The sequence below is a fragment of the Anopheles moucheti genome, chromosome 2, assembly GCF_943734755.1.
Source record: "Anopheles moucheti chromosome 2, idAnoMoucSN_F20_07, whole genome shotgun sequence".
In the NCBI taxonomy this organism is placed as follows: Eukaryota; Metazoa; Arthropoda; class Insecta; order Diptera; family Culicidae; genus Anopheles; species Anopheles moucheti.
Genome location: NC_069140.1, coordinates 80,834,713 through 80,858,522, shown reverse-complemented (window position 1 = coordinate 80,858,522; position 23,810 = coordinate 80,834,713). Strand labels below are relative to the sequence as shown.

At 41.9% G+C, this 23,810-nt stretch overlaps 2 protein-coding genes across 2 annotated transcripts in view; both read left to right on the top strand.

The window, feature by feature from the left end:
- Window positions 1-295: 295 nt before the first annotated feature.
- LOC128299325 (POU domain, class 4, transcription factor 2-like) lies at window positions 296-1,054 on the top strand. Its single transcript, XM_053035250.1, has one exon. It carries the CDS (start codon window positions 296-298, stop codon window positions 1,052-1,054), a length of 759 nt encoding a protein of 252 aa, XP_052891210.1.
- Window positions 1,055-6,157: 5,103 nt separating this feature from the next.
- Window positions 6,158-23,810, top strand: part of LOC128308937 (uncharacterized) — a 115,469-nt gene continuing 97,816 nt past the window's right edge. The window contains exons 1-3 of the mRNA XM_053045535.1: window positions 6,158-6,471; window positions 8,636-8,833; window positions 9,141-9,294. Of these exons, the coding sequence (XP_052901495.1) occupies window positions 6,158-6,471; window positions 8,636-8,833; window positions 9,141-9,294 (666 nt within the window). The remainder of the gene's footprint in view (window positions 6,472-8,635; window positions 8,834-9,140; window positions 9,295-23,810) is intronic.

Below are 23,810 nucleotides of genomic sequence, written 5' to 3'. Positions count from 1 at the left end.
TGTTGGCACTGGCGGTGGCATTGGCGATTCGTTTACCGGCGGCATAGGTAGTGGTGGTATAGCAGCGGCTGCAGCTGCTGGTTGGAGCAACCTGACACCATCACCGTCATCTTCATCGTTTTCATTGGTGAGCAGCAGCAGCAGCAGCAATAGTAACAGTAACGGCGGAGGACCCGTTACTGCTGGTTCAAGTAATGCCGGGGCTAGAAAGTCATCCTTATCCTCGTCATCATCCGGTACATCGTCTGCAGCAGCTGCGGCGGCTGCAGCAGCAGCTGCATTAGCAATGGCAGGCATGTCTTCTACCACCACCGCGTCTTCGGTAGTTTCTCCCACGAGTGCAGCAGCGGCGATGTTTTCCGGTGGAGCTTTCAATACACCTTCGCTGGGTGGAGGACTGGGGTCCGCCCTCAGCAGCGCCAGTTCCAGTGGGCTGGGTGCGGCTGGTGGCTCTAGCTCCGGTGGGAGCATGTACGACAAGAAAACCATGTCCTCCTGTCGTTATCAGCAAGAAAAGAACGCCACAACACCTCAGATAAGCTCTTCCTCGATCGCCGATTATTACTCAGATAGTGGATCGGGCGTTTCGGGAGGAAGCACGGCCGCGGCTGTTGCGGCAGCCGCAGCAGCGGCCGCTGCAGCCGGCCGCATGTTAGGCCACGGATCGTCCATAGTACCCCCCTCCGTATATTCGTCATTCCAAGAGTCGGCGCTGGTGGCGGCTGCCGCTGCGGCGCAGCATCAACATCACACGCACCATGCGCACCATCACCATCACCAGCAGGCGCAACCACAGCAGAACCATCTGCCGTCGCAGCAGGTAGCAATTAACAACAGCCTATTTTCACCACATTTCGCAACGGGGTCACCGTACCACCATCCGTCGATGCAGGTGGGCGCGAGTGGTGCGGGCAGCAGTGGCAGCAGTATAAGTGCGTACGAAACGAGCACAGCTGCCCGATCGTGCGCGCTACCATCGCCCACCATTTACCCACCGACTCCGCCACCATCGGCCCCCTGGATCCATCCTTGGTATGGAGGCGATACGTTTTAGTCAACGCTCTAGTTCCTTGTTGTGCAGGTGTGCGTCGTAGGAGCGAACTACAGCGGCACGTACAGCGGCGGCAATGGTATGCGTACGAAAGATCAAATAAAACGCTCTCTGTCCACTACAGTAAGCGTTCGAATAGGATAACATATAGAAAGAGGAATGTCGTGAAAGTAAGAAGCAACTTGCTGTATTTCCAGTGGTTTATGTTTGTGGTGCTTTCCTGTCGAAGGAAAAGCAAGCGGCACAATGAGCAAACAAATCTCTTACTGTAACATTGCAGATTACATTAATAATATTTCGCAAGTGGAAGGGAACATTGAACAGAAGATAGGCAGGCAGGCAGGCAGCATGATGTGAAACAAAAGTTACTATCGCTCTTAGGCGACCTTTACATAGAACTAACTAAATCTTAATAGGAATGCAATCCTCCCATCCGGGGGGAGCTCGAACCATTAGCGTTTCGGGCTGCAAGTGCTAGTTTTCGTAATTTAAAGCGTAAAAAGGTAAATGACCACTACTCTGAACATCCGTTGGGGTCGATGCAGTTTGGAATGTCCACAGTTGCTTGCACAATTGGATGCTAAATCAAAAACAAAACAAGCATAAAAGAAAGGTTCCGAGTGAGTCGCGTGATGTTTGTACGCAGCACGTAAGAACATAAACAGCAAAAACCCACTTAGTGAAGATAAGTAGCGTCATAATGAACTATTCTTAGCAATGAATTAATTAGGTGTTTTAAAAATCACTTCAAACTGTAAGGGACTCGAGAACCTTTTAAAACATTGTCTCGCAAAACTTCTTTCGCTAATCGGAACAAACGAATATATAAATATATATTTAGCACATATGAAATATGACTGACGCGAGAGGCAGTTTGAGGCTGAGTGCGTATAGGGGTACGTACTTTCAGCTGGTTAAATATTAAACCACAGGACAGAGTAAATAAAAACACATACACACAGAGAAACCAATATCGCGTGGCTTGAGGATGCAAATTGGTGTGTGAATTTGGATAAACATGGATGTGAATATTAGAAACTTCGAAGCAAAACATTAGACTGATTGAGCGATTATGACAAAAAGGCAATTCCAATTTGAAAGCAGAGCGGTACTTGAACTATTAATCCTGCCTGAAGCATAACCCATGCAAGCGGGTTTACTCGAAATGTGGAAATGTGGAGATTGGGGGTGCAATCTAAGATCAGAGAGCGTAGTACACCATTACCCCGCGTATAAGGGAGAGTAAGCAATACAACGTAGCGCGCGCGGGCTAGGATTGTGTTTGTTAACAAAGGCAAAATCAGGCAACCCCTCCCGAATCTGTGTTAACCACCGAATTGTAAAAACAAAAATAATATTGGAACTTAACGAAACACATTCACCGCGCGATGTATTGCGTATTTAAAAGCAAAATCCACCATACACCGGTTAGGAAGTTTGGTCGGTTATTGTGTTTTTTTTTTCTTCGTTTCGTTTCATTACTAAGACTCTAAGGTACGGTAGGCTAGGTTGTTACTTTTATCATAAACCATTATTTATTTTCCTCACGAACTGTTATGAAAACTTTTGGACGTGGTGATAATCATCATATCTTGGCGTTTACGAGCGTTTGCGAACAAAAAACCCCCGTTTTAGCAGTATAAGTTAGACCCTTTATGAATCATTTGTAGGAAGTTAGCTTTTCGCGGTTTGATAGATTCGTAAAAATCTGCGCGCTATTCTATGCATAGCGCACGTTTTACTGATAATGGTGGCATTATAGTTGTTTTGTTTATTGTTTATTTGTTTCTCCTCACTTCATACTCACCCACACACACACATGTAATGTAAGTCATAAGCTTGCCGGGAATGAATTAGTTAAGCGAACACAGAATACAAAGAAAATGGGGTGGAGAGAAAACGCTCGGAAATCGCAGTCCTAGGCAAAGGGAAACCACGCTCAGAGACCGGCAAATGTCAGTCAGTCTGTAAACGTTCGAACTAGTTAGTCTTTGAAACGCAAAGTTGAAGGCAGGGGGTGAACAGTTTTTGAGAATTATTACACAAAACTGAAGCAAACAATAAAGTAAACGCTTTGAAGAGGAGAAGAGCGGGAGGGGCAATAACCTCTATGCAGCAGCATCAGCAGCAGCAGTCCCTTGCAAATTAACTACTTACGGTTTAAATTGTTGTCTCAATTTGAAAGAAATGTAGTTTAAGGTTCTTTTTTGCAAAGAAATAGAAAATAAGATCTACGTTTCTTTGAAGTCTTTTCACTTTAGTCCTTTTTGTTTTAAATACGTCTTTTTGGTTAAATAAGTTGTTTTTTGTAGTTAACCGATATCTTCAACAATTTGTACAGCAATACAGTAATCGCAGGGTTACGACGAAATCTGAAACTAAATTGCATAAAAATTGTGTTTAATCTAGAAAAGACCCAAACCGGGGGGGCTAGGACATTATTTTCATTTGGCCCATCTTCTTTTTATTTCTTCCTGATTTTTTTAAAATTTTGTTCAAAAATATATTATTCTAAAGCTTGTGATGAAAATGGTTTTTAATTTGAAAAATGATAACGATTTTTTCATTAATTCAATTAATTATAACAAAGTAAATCACAAAATTTCATTTTTTACTTAATCTTCCTCGTATTTTGTTTGAAAATATATGCTGAAGCTTGTCTTTGATCATATTATTTCAAATTTAATTAATATATAACAAGTTAAATCACAAAGTTTTTTGTTAATGGTTGTTTAAGTAGCGTAAATTACATTACGCGTATTAAATATAAAATTGTTGCCTTTGTCACAGTTATTGTATTTAATGCTAAGCTTATGCTAATGCTAATTACTCTTATGCTTATCTTAAGCGCTCTTGTACATGCAACACTTTAAAATGTGTTAAACTGATTGAAATTTGTAAAGCAATTGTAGTTAGATTTATCCTAAAGGGATTTTAATTATATTGTTCTAGTATTTTTCCGGTTCCGGTCTTTTAATAATCAACTTTTTGATTAATTTAACATATTTTTAAAAACTTCAATCGTTAATTTAAAATACAAAAGACAAACATTATATTTTTGATCAAACTTCACCACCAACACAGAGAAAGCGCATTGTTTGGTGTTGTTTTGGTATCAGCTGCGCACTCCATCGGTGTACCGGTAGTGATGGGTCACACGACTCGCGTTTCCAGGAAGTGTTGGCATTTGGTCCGTTGCGTCGTTACACACGTGGTTGTTTTGTCTCTCTCACGGCAAATGTGCTCTCACGCGCTCACGTTCCATCTCGCGCAACCGTCACTCCCATCCGGGAACCAAGCAACGGTTGGAGTCTGAGCGTGCCGAAGAGACCACCCCGGTATCCTGAGTCATGGGGTTTGGTAGCAGACGCGTTTAAATCTGTGCTCTGGGCGCTAGGATGGAAAATCTGCTGAGAGTAGCGCTCTCGCAGTGTGTTAAATGAAAATTGTTTACACTGTGGGTTGTTAAACGCACGCTGCTGCTACTCTCGACGTGCGTTCGTGTACTAATCCACATGATTATACAACTGACAATCAAAAAACAGGAGGTTCAACAACAGGGAGGCCACAAAAATCGTAGTAGGCACAGCATCGTTTAGTAGAAGTCAAAAACGGAACCGCAACATCTCTCAGCTCCTAAGAGCTCCGTACATTCAGATGTATATACTACTACCTTTGAGGAGAGATACACTAAACTGTTTCTCACACATACGCACACTCACTCTCGCTCTCTCTATGTCACGCACACGCTCAGCTCTCACGCCAAGCAAAATGGATTTGATTATTGTCAAAAATTTTCCCTTCGTGACGTTTCCAGTTTTCGGGGAGCTATCCCTGTGGTTCGCGTATCTTGTTGTGGGGTCGTCGTGTTTTTATGTTGCTGGTACCGTGAAGCATAATGTTTTCCACTGCACCGTGTGTGCATCGTTCCGTGTAGGCAGGGAGTAGATTCACCGTCGTTGACGAGTGCATTTGGTGGCATATGGATGGTTGGTTGATCGTTTTCGGATACAGTTATCAATCAAGAGCACGGCAAACACACATGCACACTGTGCACATGAGAGCGCAAAGAATGGCACGGCGAGGGCAAAGAACGGTGTTTGGGTAAAATCTCGAAATCCGAACCGTTGCGTTTGGGGGGGAAATTAGTCAGAACCATACGCGCCGCGGAGATAACGCGTGTGGGAATATCGATGCAGGCGATTAGTTGTGTATTGTGGGTGTCCCGTGAGGGCGTGTGTGCGTACGTCAAACCGTGAACAGATCGAAGCAATCGGTGACGGTATGATCTCCCCCCTCCAACGGTGGTTGGGAGAGAGAGTGTGTGTGTGCAATGAGATGTGTCAAATTGGTGCGGAATAGTCGTCGCGGAAGCTGCTGTTTTCAAGAATCCTGGAACGAGGCATTGTGATCCAGCAACGGTGGTAGCATTTAACACGTACCAAAGGCAGCAGAAGGAGGAAGAACCCGTGCCCGTGTTTCGGTGTGTATGTGAGTGTGTATGGTACGGTTGCTTTGTTTTCTCACGCGAAGAATAAGCTGGTGGTACTGTGATTTCTTCGGTTCGGTCGGTTGGCTAAGAAAAGGATAACCGCGAATCCAGTGGCAGCTGCGAAAAATACCAAGACAATGGAGGCGCCTCGGTGTGCCAGAACGGCTGGTACGTTTTTGAAGCTCGCGGAAACTTCTTGATAGCACACACGCACACATACACGAATGTCCTCGTCCTACTGATGGAGGAGAAAAAAAGAAGCATGGCCTATCGCAAGAAAGTGGGTGAAATGACATGAGTGAGTGATGTTGAATGAAAATTTTCCCAAGCGATTGCTAGATCCGTCGCTCCTGATGCTGGTAACTGCTTGGTGACTTCTTGGAAGTGCCTGTGTGGCTTTCTCCGTGAGTGTGTGTCAGGATGTTTGTGAAGTAATACGCGTACGAGTGCTGTTTAGAAAATGTATTGAGCCGTGGTTGAGGTGCTTTACATCTAGTGAAATCTACCGCACCGTTATGGTTCGCAACGCCTAGCGCTGGTAACTTTTGGTTAAGCCTTCTTCGCACGGTACAAAGGAAACCAGTGCAGGGAGTGGACGGACGAAACCGAGCAGAATGGAACGGGTTTGGCGTAAAGTAAACCAGGGCCTCACGTTACGATCCTCATCATCGAAAGGTGCCACCGGTGCGGGTGGACCGACGGTGCCAAATGTTTCAACGGCCACTGGACCGGCAGGACCGTCGGGCGGTACGGGTACGGCCGGTCCTTCCGGTGTTCCCCACTCGACGGATACGACAAGTTCGGCCGGTTTCGGCGAATCGCAGGTGGTGGCCGTACAGCGGCGCCGTTCGGTGGTACCGCAGGCAAGTACGGCATCGTCGGAAAAGCGAAGGCGCCGGCGACGACGCAGTCGACCGAGCAGGGAAGGGTAAGTGAGACGGTTTGTTGAATTTTTCATCAATTATCCTCTCTCCCCCAACACAAACACACACACACTTTGCTGGAAGGCGATGAATCAACAGTTCTTTTATATGGTTTTCCTGTCTGTTTAGATTGTTGTATTTTTTCCACTAGTTTGGTTAGTTGTTGGTTATTTTCTTAACCATTACATTACATTATAACCATTATTACATTATATTTATTTATTATTTACACTGTTTAACTATTTAAACAATAATTAAGAGCCTTTTTTATTTACAGTTTCCTGTTTTACAATGTTTTTTTTCTTATAAAGTGAAAATCCTGTGAAACAAGCAAAGTAAGATATTTTTGATACAATTTAAACTTCTGGAGTTTGGAGACATTGTACAACTTGAAAGTCATTTAACTTTGAAGGGCCTAGGGTCTACCGCTAGGATCGAAATTGTTCTTTATTAATGTTTGTTTAACGAAAGTTCATTTTTTAACCAAATATTTGGTTTAGATTTTAAAAGCATCTGTAAGTACGAGTTTCTGTCACTTAACACCTTAAATACAGCATACACTTGATGGTTTTGGACTGCCTGAAGGATGTCGGAAGATGACCGAACTCCGTCACCCGATAATCGTTTATCTCTGCCTCTCTGGTTAAATTTTAAAGTTAGAGCGGGTTAGATTTTAAAGGCAAAGTTTACGTAAAATCAGCACTTACACTAACATTAACATTCAAAGGGTAATTTTTTAAAATATTTATCTCCACATATATGTTAAAATGTCATTACATTATTAAAGTCATTATCCGAGATACACGTAACTCGAATTTTCTTTAAATCATCGTACATATGTCGTATTAAAGGATCAAATACTTCTTTCCACGTTATGGAGCATATTCAACATTGATACTTCTATTTCTATATGTAAAATACATGTAGCTTGATACTACACTTGCAAATAAACTAGTTGAAATCGTTATTTTTACCATTCTTTGCGATTTTTACATCGTTGTAAAAAATTTCGTGATTGTTTTCTGTCCAAAAATTGCTTCAAATGCAGAATAAATAAAGAGCAGAAAGATATTGCACAAGTACACGACATATGTGGTAATCCGAGATACTATTAAAATAGAATAGTATATCTGGGGCTGCCTGAATTTATTTGTTTATCAATTTGGAAATATATCATTTACTAATCAGTAAATTATGTTACAATTATAGAAATAAATAAATTATTTATGTTTAATTAATTTTTTAAACATTATGTCTTATTAAACTTTGTTTGACTACAGTTTCAGAACGGTTGCAAATAAAATCGTACCCTTTTCGGTGAAAAGTTTGCCGATCCCCCTTCAACGCGGTACAGGAAGGCTACTGTGAGTCATCTGAATTACCGGTGTTATTCTCATGACGTGAATATCCTGCGAGTATTGTGGCAAATATAGAGAATATTGTGGAGAGAGCATATTAATAGAGAGAATATTGTGAAGCTTATACTATTATTTACTAAAATCTTTTTATAATACTTTTGAGGTGCTTGGACAATCCTACGGAGTATCTACTTTTTGGGAAAATAGCGTTCAAACAATTTCGAACATGGTCCTTGCTGTTGGAGCGTATGTGAGTCGTGTGTTTTATGTTCCTTAACAAGGAGCTCTTTCAACGATGGAGTAAGAACTGCTAAAAGAACAAACCCATATAGTTAAACGGTGCTACCAGAGCTTAGGAAGACTGACATGGGGTGACCACCTTAATCTCCACCATTTCACAGGGACATACGTAGGAAAAATCTCAACCTTCTAATAAATCTTTCGGCAAGCAGCTACTGCGTGGGAGAACCGTAAATCCAATAATCTCAATACCAAAAGTCCCCAAATGATGGTTTAAGGACCGTATCAACTATTTCGATCCTCAGAAACTATTTTGTTCAAAGTAACCAACCGTAATCACGTAGAAAATTTTCACTAACAATTGCATACAATATTCATTTTCTTATCATCATCTACGTTTGTATGGTTTTATCTAACGCTATCTTGAATTTTTGCATTATTTGATCGAAATATTTTGAAACCCTTGGCTTATCACCACCAAAACTCTCCTTGCAGAGATACCTACAAATCGTTGGCTCACCACAACAATGCTCACAAATTTCCCTGTTCAAATTCTTCCCGTCTTTTGCAGCGCATCGCAAAGTGGCCATGGGTCGGGCGGCCACCACAAGGGCCATTCCTCGAACGGACGCCGGGGCAACAACCAAACGGTCACTATCGCGCAACAGTCCAACGAACAATCGCTTCGACAACGAGCCGTGGCCCGGTTGAAGATGTTCAACTTCAACCTCAACTGGGACCTTCACATGACGCAGTGCAAACCGTGCGGGTAAGATTTCCCTTTCTGCTGCCCCTGTCTGTCTGGTGGGCCAAAAAATGTTCCCAACTGCCAAGCAAACGAAAGCTCGGCCGCCCGCTTTTTTTCGAGGCCCTTTACCTTAGAGTGGTTCTGTCTAGTTTTTGCCCGTGGCTGCAATTTCCGTAATGGGCTGACCTATTTTTTCCAACCTGACGCCTTCATGTTTTCACGAGCAAGCTTTCGTGTGTGTGTGTGTGTGTGTTTCATTTTTTTTTTCTCTTTTTCTTCGGTGTCGTTCCGGTACTTGGATCACTCTCGCTGCCGCTTGTGCTCGTAGGCCCAAGAGCAGTGGCAACATTATCACTCGCAGGCTGTGCCGTAATCGGCGCGGCGAGGACAACGAACTCTACCGCTCGAACAGCTTCAAGTTCGAGCGGTTCGAACGAAAGGATCCGATGGATACGGGAGCCAGGACAATGCTGCGAAAACAGGTATGTTCCTTTGCTGTTTATTGTTTAAATAGATAATTATGTACGCGAGGGTGGTGCTAGCTTTTTAAAGAAACATTTATTGAACCGAACACGCGGAGTGGTAAATTAAAACTGATTTGTCGATGTGCTGGCTGTGGAACCCGCAAGTGTCGTTGTTGTGTCTACCGACAAAACTGTTTACGCAGATCGGATACGCGTGGCCATCTTACTGTCGTCTTACTGTTGATATCCGCGTAGTTATTGGCTCGCAGATGCGTGTGTTCACGTGGCGATGTCCAATATCGGCATGAACCACGTGGCTATATAGTTTGAAGATTTACTTATTTGACGCGTAACTTTTAAAATCGTCGACTAATTTCAAACTATAATGAATGATAAAGTATAATTACTTATAATAGATAAACTTTTTCCAATATTAATACAAATGTAGTATTAAATTTTATTCAAACTGTTTCATGTTTCCATTTAACACACCAACAAAAATATGTTGAAAAATAACACACACTTTCTTGTCATATTCCGTTACAATTTCCATTTAACTAGAAGTCTTAAAATAGTTTAAAAATTTTCAAACTTTTCACGAAAATGTTGTTTTGAATTGATTCTTTTTAACATCCACCGCGCGATCTCGTATTGTGCGGACGTGCTCTGTAGTTGCGTGTAGTGCGAATTGCATACAACCAGGGTTTGAATGAAACATGCAGTGCTAGCGCCATCTATATGTCAAAGTGCAAACCTTTGCTTTTCTCAGACGATGCTTTTTTCAGACGAGACGAGGGAAAATCACGATATTTTCACAGCAACTAGTTTGATAATGATTTTAATTTTATATCCGATGCGAAGTTACTGTAATTAATATTAATATTTCAGATAGGTGGCGACTCTCATTGGTGTTGTTAAATATTCTACTAAAGGTTGAGCAAGGCCCAACGATGCAGCTAATTAGACGAAGAGTTGACACTGGTTCTAGAAGCAGAAAATAGCTAGCTACATCTAGAAACTAGCTAGAATTTATCTTCAACTGCTCACAATATCAGTCAATCAATCTCCATAAAAGTGAAACCTCATTTCATATCAAATCAGATTCAGATGTGGAAGGTTTGAGAAATGCCTTGAGGAATTCCAATATCTTGTCTAGATAATGAAACCCTACATTAGCCACAAACATTTTATTGCTAATTTGCTACTAACCATACCAAAACGATGGTTTGAGTAGAAGTTAGTCGACCAACATAATGGTCAAGATGCTAAAAGCCGAGTTGAAGTAGACGAGTTATAACAGCATCGTTAGTAGGCATCATGGTTCGCATCATAACATATTCAATTTCATTACAGGGATATTGTCAGGGTTCATAAGATTGCTCTCGAACTGACGCGAGGTCAAATTAGAAGCGACTGGGTTCATCACTCGCGAGAATTGTTTTGTGCCAAAGGAATCCCTGAGGGATGCCGGCTCTCAGTTAATATAGAAGTGGTAGGCTTTTTCCTTATCACAACGGAACCTAGATTTGGCAAACTTGGACAATATTTTAATATGGCAAAGTGCTGCTGCTGTCGTGCTTTATTTTTTGTTGTTTGATAAATGACAACACCTTCTTTAACGCTCCTCCACCAGCACACACACACACGCATTCGGGATGACTCGCCAAAAGGGCAAAAAGGCTTTAGGTAGTGCTTTTTCCCATTCCGGCCACCTTATTTTTGTATCGTGTTTTTTTTGTAATGGTTGTTGTTGGCAACACTTTGGATGACGTGATATGATGTGTAGCAGCAAGAAGCAGCTTTTCATTTACGAAAATAAACTTCGACACAATCGCTTATCGTCAGAAGAAAATTTTCTTCACCTCTCCTCCAACGAAGTTGCTTCGCCGTACGGCACAAAGCGTGATGTAAAAAGCAACGGCGTAACTATTTCTCGCCATCGTTATTTTTACTCCATCCACATCCCTGCAGTCTCTTCACCTTGCTGTTGTTCTTTCCCCGCTAAAACATTGAGCAAAACTCATTTTCTTTCGTCGAAACATTGCGGAAAGATATTGGCCCGTGTTTCGCCCACTTTGCTGTTTGTCTTTAACGGTTCGGAGTTGGGAAAAGCGAAGCGAAACATTGAAGCTACCAAAGTCTTCCTTCAGGTCCAGAGAAGGACTCGCGGAAAGAACGGAAAAAAACACACACACACCGTTAACGTACAAAACGCAACAAAAGAATATTAGTGGATGCATTATTAATGTCGATAGCATTTTCGCGCTCGCATAACGGAAATAGTGATTGTGTGGGCGAGCGACTAGTGTACTTCCGGTTCCGCTACAAATTGTGTTTGATCTCGTTTCGCAGTGTCCCTTATCCTTGTAGAGGTAAGCTTTTTTTTTCTTGCATCAGGTTCATCTTGTGCAAAAGGGAGTGGATCGGTAAGGGTGGAACATGCCGGGGTATTGTTGGATCTCGCGTGGTTGCAGAGTATCTCTCGAGAATTTACATTATTTATAGAACAATAAGCTTCAGACATGCTGAAGGCACGGTGGTGGACGTAGAAGAAGGTGTATCAAAGGGGACGACAGCTAGCAGGATGATATTTGCAGTTCGTGTGCAGTTGATGAAAAGCAAGGTGAAAGTTGTTTGGTGAAGTGTCTTGCCTTCTCTGTTCTCTGATCTTGAAGAAAAATGTATTGAAAGAGCGAGCCTCGTGATTGAGCGCTTCTGCCAACGGAATGGAGTGTTACCGTAGTGCGCAACGTAAAGTGCATCGTGTTGAGGCATTTCTGGATTGGTTTAAAATGATTTTTTTGCATTAACCCCCGTCGAGAATTACACAAAAGCAAGCAACTTCCTGGACAAGTTCCAAGGGTCCAAAATCCAGGGAAGTGGAGTGCAGTTACAGGGTGCTGTCGGAATCGTACGAATCCTACCGGGAACTGAGGCAGGAGGACAAACTCTATTTATTATAGCACCGGGAGGTGCCATGAGAAACGCGGCCTTCGCTATGGAGGGCAAGATTTTCACGGAAGCACTTTAACTCTTTGGCTTCGTGAATGACATCGACATCATTGGAGGATGAATGTGACGAAGACAAAGTACCCGCTTGCTGGAATCTCTGACCGTGATAAGGCCCACCATGGATGGGAGCAGAGTATCAGTTGACGGTGACGATCTTGACGTTGTAGACGAGTTCTGCTATCATGACATGATCGTAGCATCGGATAAGAACCTAAGCAAATCTGGAGGCGCATTGTGATGAGAAATACTATGGGCTTCACAAACTCCTACGACTCCAGAAGATTCCAACAAGACACGAAATGTAGCATATATCGTACCCTGACACGTCCGGTAGTCCTCTACGAGTCAGGAGTCTTGGGCGATAAGGATGGAGGACGTTAACACTCTCGCTAGTTTTTGAAGGCCCGAGGTAGGGACTATCTTTGGCAGCATTTGTGAACCTTGCGATGGAGAAGGAGAATGAACCTCAAGCTATCTTGCGATTCTGATGGTTGCCAAGGTTGGAAGGATATTATGAGAATGCCGGACTCTTGCCCTGCCTGGAAGGTGTCAACGACCCGTTCTGCACGAGGCGAAGAAGAGCGCAGCGAGTTCGTTAGCTTGATTAAGTGGAGTAGGACTTGTCGGAGATAGGGTTCAGTCAGAGGAGAGCAGCCATGAATAGAGTTTTCTGGAAATGGATTGGTGATCTGACCATGTCAGCACAACGCGATGATCGGGCCAAGAAGAGGACGTAGAAGTACAATCCTCCGTACGCACGACTGATGAATGAATCCGCCAGATATGGCAGGCCTAGTCTCCTTGAGGTTATTGTGTCGATAAAAGAAAAAAATAAGGGCAACTTCAGAAGATGTTTTTGGTCTATTATTTGGTAATGATGATTCCGAATGGGACTTAATAGCGGTCCTGATGTGTGGAAGTTGGCACTGCTATCACTACACTAATGTGCCGCTCCCAAACACATTCGATAAACGGGATATAAGACTGACACGGACCCTCCATTCCGACACTAAACTGACATACAACGTTTTTAATTGCAGAATCCTTCTGTCTGTGTTTTTTAAATGTTGATTTATTTATGAACAATTAAACACAAACAGACACTTCGTGTGATGATGCATACACGAATGGTAAACATTTAGCGAAACCAACATGTACCGCAAAGCAAAAGCGAGAATACGCTAAACTGTCTAAAACAGATTCTCCGTTGATCGGTCCCGACCAGTGATCACAAAAGTTAAAATGTGAAAAACCACACACGGTGTGTGGGGTAGATAGCAATGGGAACACCATTTAATATTCAAAACCAAACAACCGTTCCCAAAATGTCCATTTTCCCTTGCCGACCACCGTTGGGTGGTCGGGTTTGGTTTTTGTTTTTTGGCAGGGAGTAGAGTTCGACAGCAAAACATCAAATATTCGCCTGCATAATAATTTTATTTATTTTATTTATGCTCTCAATTTCTGTCCCTCCCGAGTGTTGGATGCCCCCGGGGTGGACCTTTTGGGGGGTTTTTCCCCTTTTTTTAACTTTACGTACGTTTCTTCTCCACCCTGACTGGGTTGGAGGGATTTGGGTGACTTCCGGGGGGGTCTTTGGTGCGAGGGATGAAATATGGAAATGTTTCATGTGTCACTTCCATTCCAGTCTCGGTTTGTGTATTGGGTCTTTTGCTGGGTGCATGGAGCCATCTTCGCAAAGACGCATGCGACAAAGGACACCATTTGTCGATATCGCTTGTGCGGCACGGGATAGCCTCTGGACATCTGGCTGAGCAGAAAGTATGTTGGGAAACGCTTCACAACAGCATGTGCATAACGTCGTGTGGTTTGTGGCTTTTTTCGGGGGGATCATCATTGGGCTGATGTCTGGAAGCATCAACCGGCTTTTCAAAACACCGGCCGAAGATGAGGTGTGAAGCAGTGCAACTGCTGGTATGGATAAGGATTTTTCGAGGGATGATTGTGAGTGTTTAGGTTTGAGTGGATTGCCCATTAGATAATTTCTATTTCTACCGAGGGGGCGTAGATGTTTAGAATGTTTTTTAAAAAAATATTTTTTTACATGATGTTTTCCCCCTTCCGATCAAATTGTTACACGGCGGGAAACTGTACGATGCAACAAGGCATCCTTTAGACCAAAATTAAAATTCGAATGGTGCAACAGGATATGTATTTGTACGCGAAAACGTTTGCCCTGTCTCTGTGGTTTTTCTATTTTTGTTTCGCTTTCCTACCCACTCCGAAACGATGTACGACAAGATACGCTTTGGGACGTCCGCAGCCTAGAGTATTCCGAGCGGTATGAGCTCTGCTGCAGTAAATAAACTTCAAGCGTCCCTTAAGCCGTAAGTCACCCATTGAGCCGCGGCGCCCGACCCACGGGGTTTTTGCCTCCGAATGGATGATGCTGCCGCGTATCTACGGTGGCGCGTCGTGGGCAACAATTTATCCGGCCATGTCCCACCGGTGGTCGGTGAATTGGATTGCATCACGAATGCCGTGTTTTGGCGAGTTATTTTGCGCGGCGAAAAACAAGTATGATCTACCCGTTGACAGTTTGCTGCAGCAAAAAGAAAGGCAAACGGACAGGATTTCCGAAAGCTTTTCACCGCATCCCGGTCGGTTGGCAGCACGGTCGGTACGGTCGTCTAAATGGGTGTCAGGGTGAGCAAAACCGCTGATACTACTGCGTACGTGCGTGTCTGGGAATTTCCACTCGTCCAATCGTTTTAGGTATTGCGATTAGGTTTCTGTTTTCCATTTACTCGTCCAGTTCTTCGCGTTCAGTACTGAGAGCAAAGGAGACACAAACGTTGCGTAGACAATCAACGTTTTACGGCTTGTCATTCATTAGGGATAATATTTTATTCCATGTGGAATTGATACATCTTCGGTTTTTCGGGTGAATTAGCCTGACTAAACGTGGATTTCATTTTGGATATTTGATAATTTCTTCTGATAAACAAAACACTGGTTTAAATATAGAATTTAAGAGATATTTTAAAATAATTTAATATTTCTCATATAGAGTAAGAATTTATGTATCTTAAATTTTGTGAAACTTCTGCGAATAAGCGACATGCACCGAAAAATAAATGAAAAAATTAGTATTGGGTGAATCCGATTCGGATTAATGAAGATTTTTTTGACTCCACGTATGAGCCTGCCCGTTATCAGTTACCTAAAATGGGTTGCCAACTACCTTTCCCATTAAGATCTCCAGGTTCTGAGGTTTCGTGAATCTTTTGAGAGTAGATTTCTGATTTAAATGACTCCTCGATAACGATTCCTCTGAATGATTATTCTTCATAAATTTATCAAACAAAACGCTAGAATAGATCATTTTAAACTAACTGTTCGTAACGCTAATGTAACGCTGATACGATCGGATATCTTCTCTCTCTTTCTCTCTCTTCTTGACGTAACGTTCTACTAGATCTTTTCTGACTTACTACACTTATTTTATCACGCAGCCGGGATAGTCATTCCTTGCTACGGGGGATTGGTTCGGATGGGAATTTGGTCCGGTTCGTTCGTGAAAAAACCGGCGGCCATCATGCCATTGGGCCTTCCCGGTTAAACTGGTTTAAATATATAACTTAAGTGCTATTTTAAGATGATTTATTATTTCTCATTTAGATCACAAAGTTACGTTTTAATATTAATGTTTCATCTACGAGTAAGCAATTTCACGCAGCAAATCATGGGTGAATCTGAATGAAGGTCTGAACTGAATGAATTTGAATCCTCAAAGAGTCGTGAATCGTCCAAGATTTATGACCTCCACTTATGAGCGTGTCCGTTATCAGCGTGTTAAAATGGGTTACATTTCCGCTTAAGATCTCCAAGGCGTTTGATAGGCCATTGTTCTGAGGTTTCATGAATCTTTTGATAGTCGATTCCTGATTTGAATGATTCCTCAATAAAGATTCTTGTCCATAAATTCATTAAACGTAAATAAATAATCGTACGTAACCGCTTTGAAATGTAACGCTGGTACTTTCGGATATTTGCCCTTCAGAAATCGGCAGTAGTATAACAGTATAATATATTGTTAGTCTACTAAAACAATCCCAGACAATACATTTTGGTCGTCATTTTCGATTTTCGATTCGCCGGTTTTTCGCTGTCTGTGTCTGCCTCCTTAGAAAAGACAAATTGATGGGAGCCTATGGATTAATGAAATTGGAAAAAAAACTTCTGTAACATGAAAGATCAATGATGAATCAATAACATTTCTGCACCAAGTTAAGTTGGTAATAAAATTGGCTAGTAGAAATGAGATTTTTATTTCTGCTTTGTCAGCCAGTGCTACGCTGCCGGCATTTCCTGGCCACCGTTTTCATTCGGCGGGGGTGACAAAACTTCACCCGAAGCCGTATCGTGGTGCTCAGAAAGGACAAAAAGGTAAAAGATGGAGACGAAAAAAAAAACGTTCAAGGAAAGGTACTGTTGTCCCCGTTGTTATTCGTCTGAACGGTTGGCTCAATTTTGGGTTCGGGTCCTAATCAGCGCAATGTCGGGGCAATAGGATTAAGACTCCGGGCTTTTTTTTCTTTGATTGAAAATTTACATTTTTATGAGATTTTTTTTTCTTTTTGTTGGCTTTCCATTCGTTACTGCTCAGTTCCACGCCTTGGCAGTCGTTCGCGGCAACAGGATCATGGGTTTGGGGGTTTCTTCCAACAGTTCAATGATGAGTTTTGAGGTAAATGTTAATTTTCTCGCTATTTGCCATAGATCGCGAATGCGATATTTACTGAGGATGTTATTGGTACTGGCGTTTAATTGTGGCAAGCGAATTGTGGCAAATAAGGGTTCAATCAATTGGCCAGACGTGACGAATTGTGATACCGCAGCGGGGAAGTACATAAGCAATAGGAACTCTGTCGAAAAAAAAGGGTTTTGATTGAAATTAGCCGAACTTTTCCAGCCGAATGTGCAAATAGATTGACGTGGGATGGAATTTAATCTCGTTTGGTCGATTTATTGGTTCAGCAAACAAAAGGGATTATAAGAAGCCGGATGGAGAATGAATTGTGTTCAAGGTTTAGCATATGTCTAGGCAATATTGAAATAGTTGAAATGGAATGTCCAAATGAAAAGGGTGTGAAATACGTTAAAGAATAATCAAATATCATTTTTTTATTTTACTTTTTGTTTGTCACAATTTATGTCATTAGTTCTGAAATCTATAAACTAAATTAAGCATTATATAAATTGAGATTTGAGAAATTAAAAATAAAGCTATGTTTTAATGAACATTTTGCGATTGATTTTTGCGTCTCGAGGGAGTTACACACTGTTGCGGTTTGTTTTGGGTGCAAAAATATCTTTCCTACTTCGATATTTTCCAATATTGGTTTTACAAATATGCTGCCGCATGTTTCGACAGTGGATTAATATGAAACAGATCGGTATCGTGTTTGTTCGAAAGACGCTTCCCCTGTCTACCAAACCTGACTGGATTTATTCATTACTCGTATGTTCGCACCGGGTGAGTTATACGATTCCATTCCGTTTAATTAGTGCTCCACGGGTGGGCAAAACGGAACCACACCTAGGCGCGATGCCGTTGACCGTCTCGCGAACAGATTCGACACTTGTCGCTGGTGGCTCAAACGATTACCGTTGGGCGAACGGTTAGCCGTATTCTTAACACGGAATGTTTAGCTAGCAAATGGGCAGCCGCTCAGGTCTCAAGTCTCATTTTTCTACCGAAACGTGCGAGTGCTAGGATATCGTGACGGGTTTCTCCGTTCCTCGACAGGTTTACCCCTCAGCCTGGCGGTGATAGAAATTTAGATGTTTGTTTTTATAGAAAAACACTCTAAGCTGCCGGGGATGATGTGATGCTGAGCCGGGATGAATGCTATTTTGTGCTGCACGGTCACCGAAGCTCATTGCATATTCATGCCGGGTTGTTGCAGGAAATGCAGAGAAATTCCGACCATCCCGGGGTTTTGCGAAGCTAAACGGTGAATTGTGAATGAGTTGGGCCGGGGGGTTGGAGTTGGTTTTGTCAGCGAATGTTTATTACGTTCGGTTGAATGGTACTTGATAGCCATTTTTTTTTGTTCTTATTGTTGCTTCGTATTATTGCACTGTTAAGCGATATTTTACGGTGCAGTTTTCGTTCACCGTCGAGGGCATAATAGATCATCTGCGAGTCACCTGCGAGTCTGCGATTTTTTTAGTGCCATGTGCAAAGGAACGAAATTCGAAATTCGAAGGACGCAGGAACCACCGACGATGTGTAAGGTGGATGCGTTGTCTGCATATTAATTTACCCTCTATGGTACTAGTAGTAAGATCGTTTTAGTTTTTTTTGACAAACATTTTTATTTTTGGATGTTTTTCATACTAAGATGAGACACCGATTTGCATAAATTAAAACAAATCATACACGAAGTTCAGTTTTATACAAAAATTAACATATGGAAGCTACATTTTACTTCACTGATAATAATAATAACAATAATAATAATAATGCTGTTTACTTACTTTCGGTAGTACACACATTAAACGAAAGATGGCGCTAATTGAAAGCTAGCCATTCTGTAGGGTTTTTTTTAATGTTTTAAGAACGGACAGCTCGAAAACGTGATTAATGATGATGATGATGATGATGATGATACCAATCATCAACAGAAGTAAATACTCATACTGAAATTTTTATAAAAAATCTGTTTAACATACTAATAAAGAGTAACCTTAGTGTTTTAAACGTTTGACGTTCAGACGTTTGACATAATTGCAATTTTCTGGTGGCATATTTCTGACGTTTAAATTTTGGACAGAATTTTGCTAGCAAAAAAGAAGCTTTTATATGCTGAATATGATTGATTACAGTAATTTGTTTTAAGTATAAAATTAACAGTCTTAATTCAATTAATATAACTATATTTAAAAAGTAACAATCATAATGTGGTTAAATTATTTGTTTGTTAAGCGCTACCTATTGGTAAAATGGTGAACTAGTTACTATCATCAAAATAGTATATGTCATTAAAATGATTTCAAGTGATTGGTTGTACAGCAAAAGAATAAAGTGTCACAAAATGGAAAAAAACATACCGAAGGTACAGACAAAGAAAATCTGACAGAGTTATAAGTTTGTGCGAACAGTATCCTTCCATTCACCCGTGAAGCAAAGAAGGAAGCTCTAAAAGAACGCCAACAGTCAGGATTCAAAAGTAGAAACAACATTAACACACACACCTAGCCAATATTAACCGAAAATGCAATCACAAAGACAAGACACAAGTCTCAGGAGCATAAGTAAGCCGCTGTGACATCAAATTGGATTCAACAGCGAAGGTTGTGCACCTTCTGCCACGTACGCCTTTAGGGCAGAACTTCCTGTGAAGCTAAAAAAAAAACCGCGTGGTTGAATTGTATTGAAAAAGTTTCGTTCTTTATTCCATTTCACATTTCCTGCTGTGTTGCAATCTCGCTGCGAATCATCTATCAGGTGGAGAATATTCGCGCAAAGGTAGCAGATGTAGATAGTGGTGGGTTTTTTCTTTCCCGTTTTACGATGCAACTTCGTTCCCGGAGAAGATGGCGGAAGCGAAAGGATCCCGAAGATCGAACGGGTGTGTGGAAAGTTTTCTAGTTTCCAATATGAATAATGCATCCTTTTGTTGCCAAACCACACCGGGGAGGTCGAACCGTTTTCTAATCTTCGCCCGTGAAAGACAGTTGGCCACAAATCACTGGAGATGGTCAATTGAAGTGGAAAGTTTAAGCAATTGATTCTTTCGCCCGGAAGGTTCTGCCGTTGGTGGTGGCTGGTACACGTGTTTTCTATATGCACCGTATGCGTGCTAATGTCCATCGGGGAGTTTATTTCATACCCTTAAAACAATCGTTTACCGAGCAAACTTAACCTCATTGCTACCGAAATTGTGAAACTTGGCGGGTAGTCTTTTCGGGTTCCGTATCCTTCAAGAAGGGGGGAAAACTCTTTCTCGCAATATTCGCTAATGGAAAAGTAAGTCTCTGCAACAAGACTACCATAAATCATGCCAGCTTGCGTGCGTTGGTGTGTGCTCTATCCCCGGCGTCTTGGGAGGAACTTGGTCCTTAGGTGCTCGGCGAAGCGGAGTGGCCCGTTTGGACCCCTTCACCTTCAACCCCGCGTTGGCGTTTTCACCCCAGGCACGTTACCAGGACACACACACACACAAGCGGTGTGTCCATAATAAATCCATCAGGCGAGCTTTTCCCAGATCATTACTCTCTTAACCGGTGGCCACTTGTACACGTACGATGTTGAGTTATATGCTTTGTCCGACGACTTGTCAGCCACAACGGTGCAACCATGTGCGGAACCGCAAGAGGCCCATCCTCGTCTGTTAGCTGTACTGCCCAAGGTGGGAGTTTTGTAATTTCTTTCCCACGAGCTCGGCTGCGAGTGAGGTTCAGTGCTTTGTTGTATTTTTTTTTGGCCATTGCCCACTACTTCCGAGTGCCACCACTCGGGGGTGCTAAGCAATTGAACTTTCATTCCGTCCTGATCGGGAGAAAAATCGGGCATGGGAAACTTTGCCCCCACCCCAAAGCTCTCAACCGATGCCAAGTGTCGGATGCGAAACCGGCGGTAATTGATATGGATGTATCACGCAAATGTGATTACTTAGTTGCTTGTGCTGTCCTGAAGGTGAGTGTACCTCCGCTCTGGCGGGTTATAAATTAAGCTTCCCTTACCCTGGGTGAGTGAAAAGTTAGCCAGTGCAACCACTACTGGCTGGGCCGATCGAGAATAGGTCCAGTGAGGTCCAATTTAAATTGTCAGTAAACGTGTGGTTTTGAGATTGGGTCAGTGCGATAGGACTGCGGGAGTCTACGTTGTCTATGGAATTTAGGCAATGGCAATCATTTGCTTTGACTGGAAGATCGTTTGTGATTGGACAGAAGAAAAATGGCTTTCTGGTGCTAACTGTAAGTTGATTTACTAACTAATCGTCAGGTGCCAAATTATGTGGAAAATGAAATTTGGATTCGAATATTTTTGCTGTATTAATTTGTTTGTTTATGAAAACCATATTTTTGTACTTATTTTGTGCAGAAATGGTTATTTTTATTGAAATTTGCTTTCATTTATATGTTGTTTCAACTGTCATATTTACTACATTCCATTTCAGTGAAGATATTCTGAAGTTTTTAGGAATTCTGAAGCACAACTAAACAATGTTTTAAAATTGGTCTTCAAAAATTGTCATTTAAGTCTTTACAACATTACAGAGCTCGTTGATAATTAAAACAGTGGATGAAGAATGATTATTAAATTACCTTAAATAGTCTTATCTTCCTTATCTTTTGCCTATATTGTAGTAACTGTGTACAACATCATGTACCGAAGAATTCAGATTCAATCTTAAAGATTTCAGAGCTCTTAAGATTGGATGTAATTTGATAGTAAACTTTAATATTATCGTGCCCATCATAATATCTTAAATAGTACCGAACATGATATCTTTTTGCCTATATTGTAGTAACTGTGTACAACATCTGCCTGCTTTTCAATCATGTACTGAAGAATTCAGATTCAATCTTAAAGATTTCAGAGCTCTTAAGCTTGGATGTATTTGGACGGTAAACTTTAAGATTATCATACCCATCATATTATCTTAAGTAGAACCGAACATGATATCTTTTTGCCTATATTGTAGTAACTGTGTACAACATCTGCCTGCTTTTCAATCATGTACCGAAGAATTCAGATTCAATCTTAAAGATTTCAGAGCTCTTAAGTTTGGATGTAATTTGAGATGGTAAACTTTAAGATTATATAAATTCGTTCGAAGATAAATAAATAAATTCGTTCCAGTGATAAGCAGAGTGGAACTTTGGTTTTGCATGATATGGAATATCAAATGTGTCTGCAGCTCTGGTATGGTTTTTGTTGTGGACATTTCAGTAATCGCATTGTGAAACTCCACTTCCATGGAAGAGCCAGCTGATAACTGAATAAATACTTAGTGTCTCCTTATATTAGACATCCACGATGAACTTATTCGAACAATCAGCCTCAGATTTCGATTTCGAGATCTTCGAAGGTCTTCGAATGTAAAATCCCAATAGTATGCCAAGTAATCGAAGTCCTGAGCTTTGGAATATGCTATTGGTCAGTTGCAGAGACTACTACTTACATACTTACTTACTTATCAGGCCTGCAATTGTTTCGTAATCTTGATCTGCTGCATAATTCCTCTAAACCGCTCATGGTCAAGTCAACCGTTGGGTTGGTTCTGGTGGATGCATCATCGCCATTACCCCTTCTCGATTTGGAGCACTCCGCCTCCTCTGTCCATATAGAGCCCAGAGCACTATAGGTTGGCGAGTTTAATCTCCTATACAATACAACTCATAGACTTCGTCATTTCGACTGCTCTTTCAATATCCTTTCAAACGTACAGGGCTAATGTGCTAACGCTAATGTGATCCAAATATATGAAATAAACAGGATGAGAACAAAATTTAGAGTACTATTTGTCTATTCGAGTGTTGAATAATGTCGGAGTGATACTTCTGCTGTCTTGATCACAGTTCATAAATTACGTATACAAACCTTTGATGTTTGGATGATGACTGACAGATAAGGCGTACAGCAACAATGTTTCCGATGGTCACACCATAAATCGTGTGCAGAAATGTTTGCGGACTTTGATACGATTTCCGCAAACAGATTGGACGTTGACTGGATGCAACATTATGGTTAGGTCGTACCATCAGTGCTGATCGTTGGTGGTGATTGGAAGTGATATATTTAGCGCTATTATTGAAGATGATAAACAAAAACTGTGCCTCAGATTGATACATTGCATTTGTGCGCCGCATTGTGATTGAGTGTGACGATGCTATCTCCTTAGCCGCCCATTTTCGAGTCTCAATTAAATTAATTAACCTCGGTGTGGACCGAGAACCTCGGCGTTCGGTATCTTTCAAGCCTGATCTCCGGAGCGGTCTACAACATCGCTTTTGTAGCAACCCAAAAGCAATTCCATCGCTTTGTTTCTCGCACCTTGCCGCGTTTTGATGTATTCGATGTGCTGGCGGATTTTATCACTCATCAGTTGCCACCATTATTATCGCGGCACAATCGCGCCCCCGAGAATCACCACCGAAGAAGTAATGACAAACAACGTGAGGGACCAGGGGGTTACCAGTGCCTTTCACCTCACCGCATCGAACTCCCAATCGCAGCATCTCAAAAAACGCACCACTATTGTCAACGGAGTGTGCGAAGTGCATTGCAAGTGCATTGCAAGAATGCCAATCGTTTTTTATCGGTCCAAATCCAAATCCGACTTGGCTGGACGGGAGCGATCGGGTGCGCGCGCGCTCGCTCGCACCGAACGCTTGGGATTAGCCGAGAAGGGTCGTAAATTTTTTTTTCACAACATAAATTATGATAATTATGGGCCGTGCTTTGATTTATTGTCCCGCGGGAGTTAGGTGACTGATTTGTATTTGTCTTCGTCGTCAGTTCGTTCGGTGTGCTGTTGGCCGCT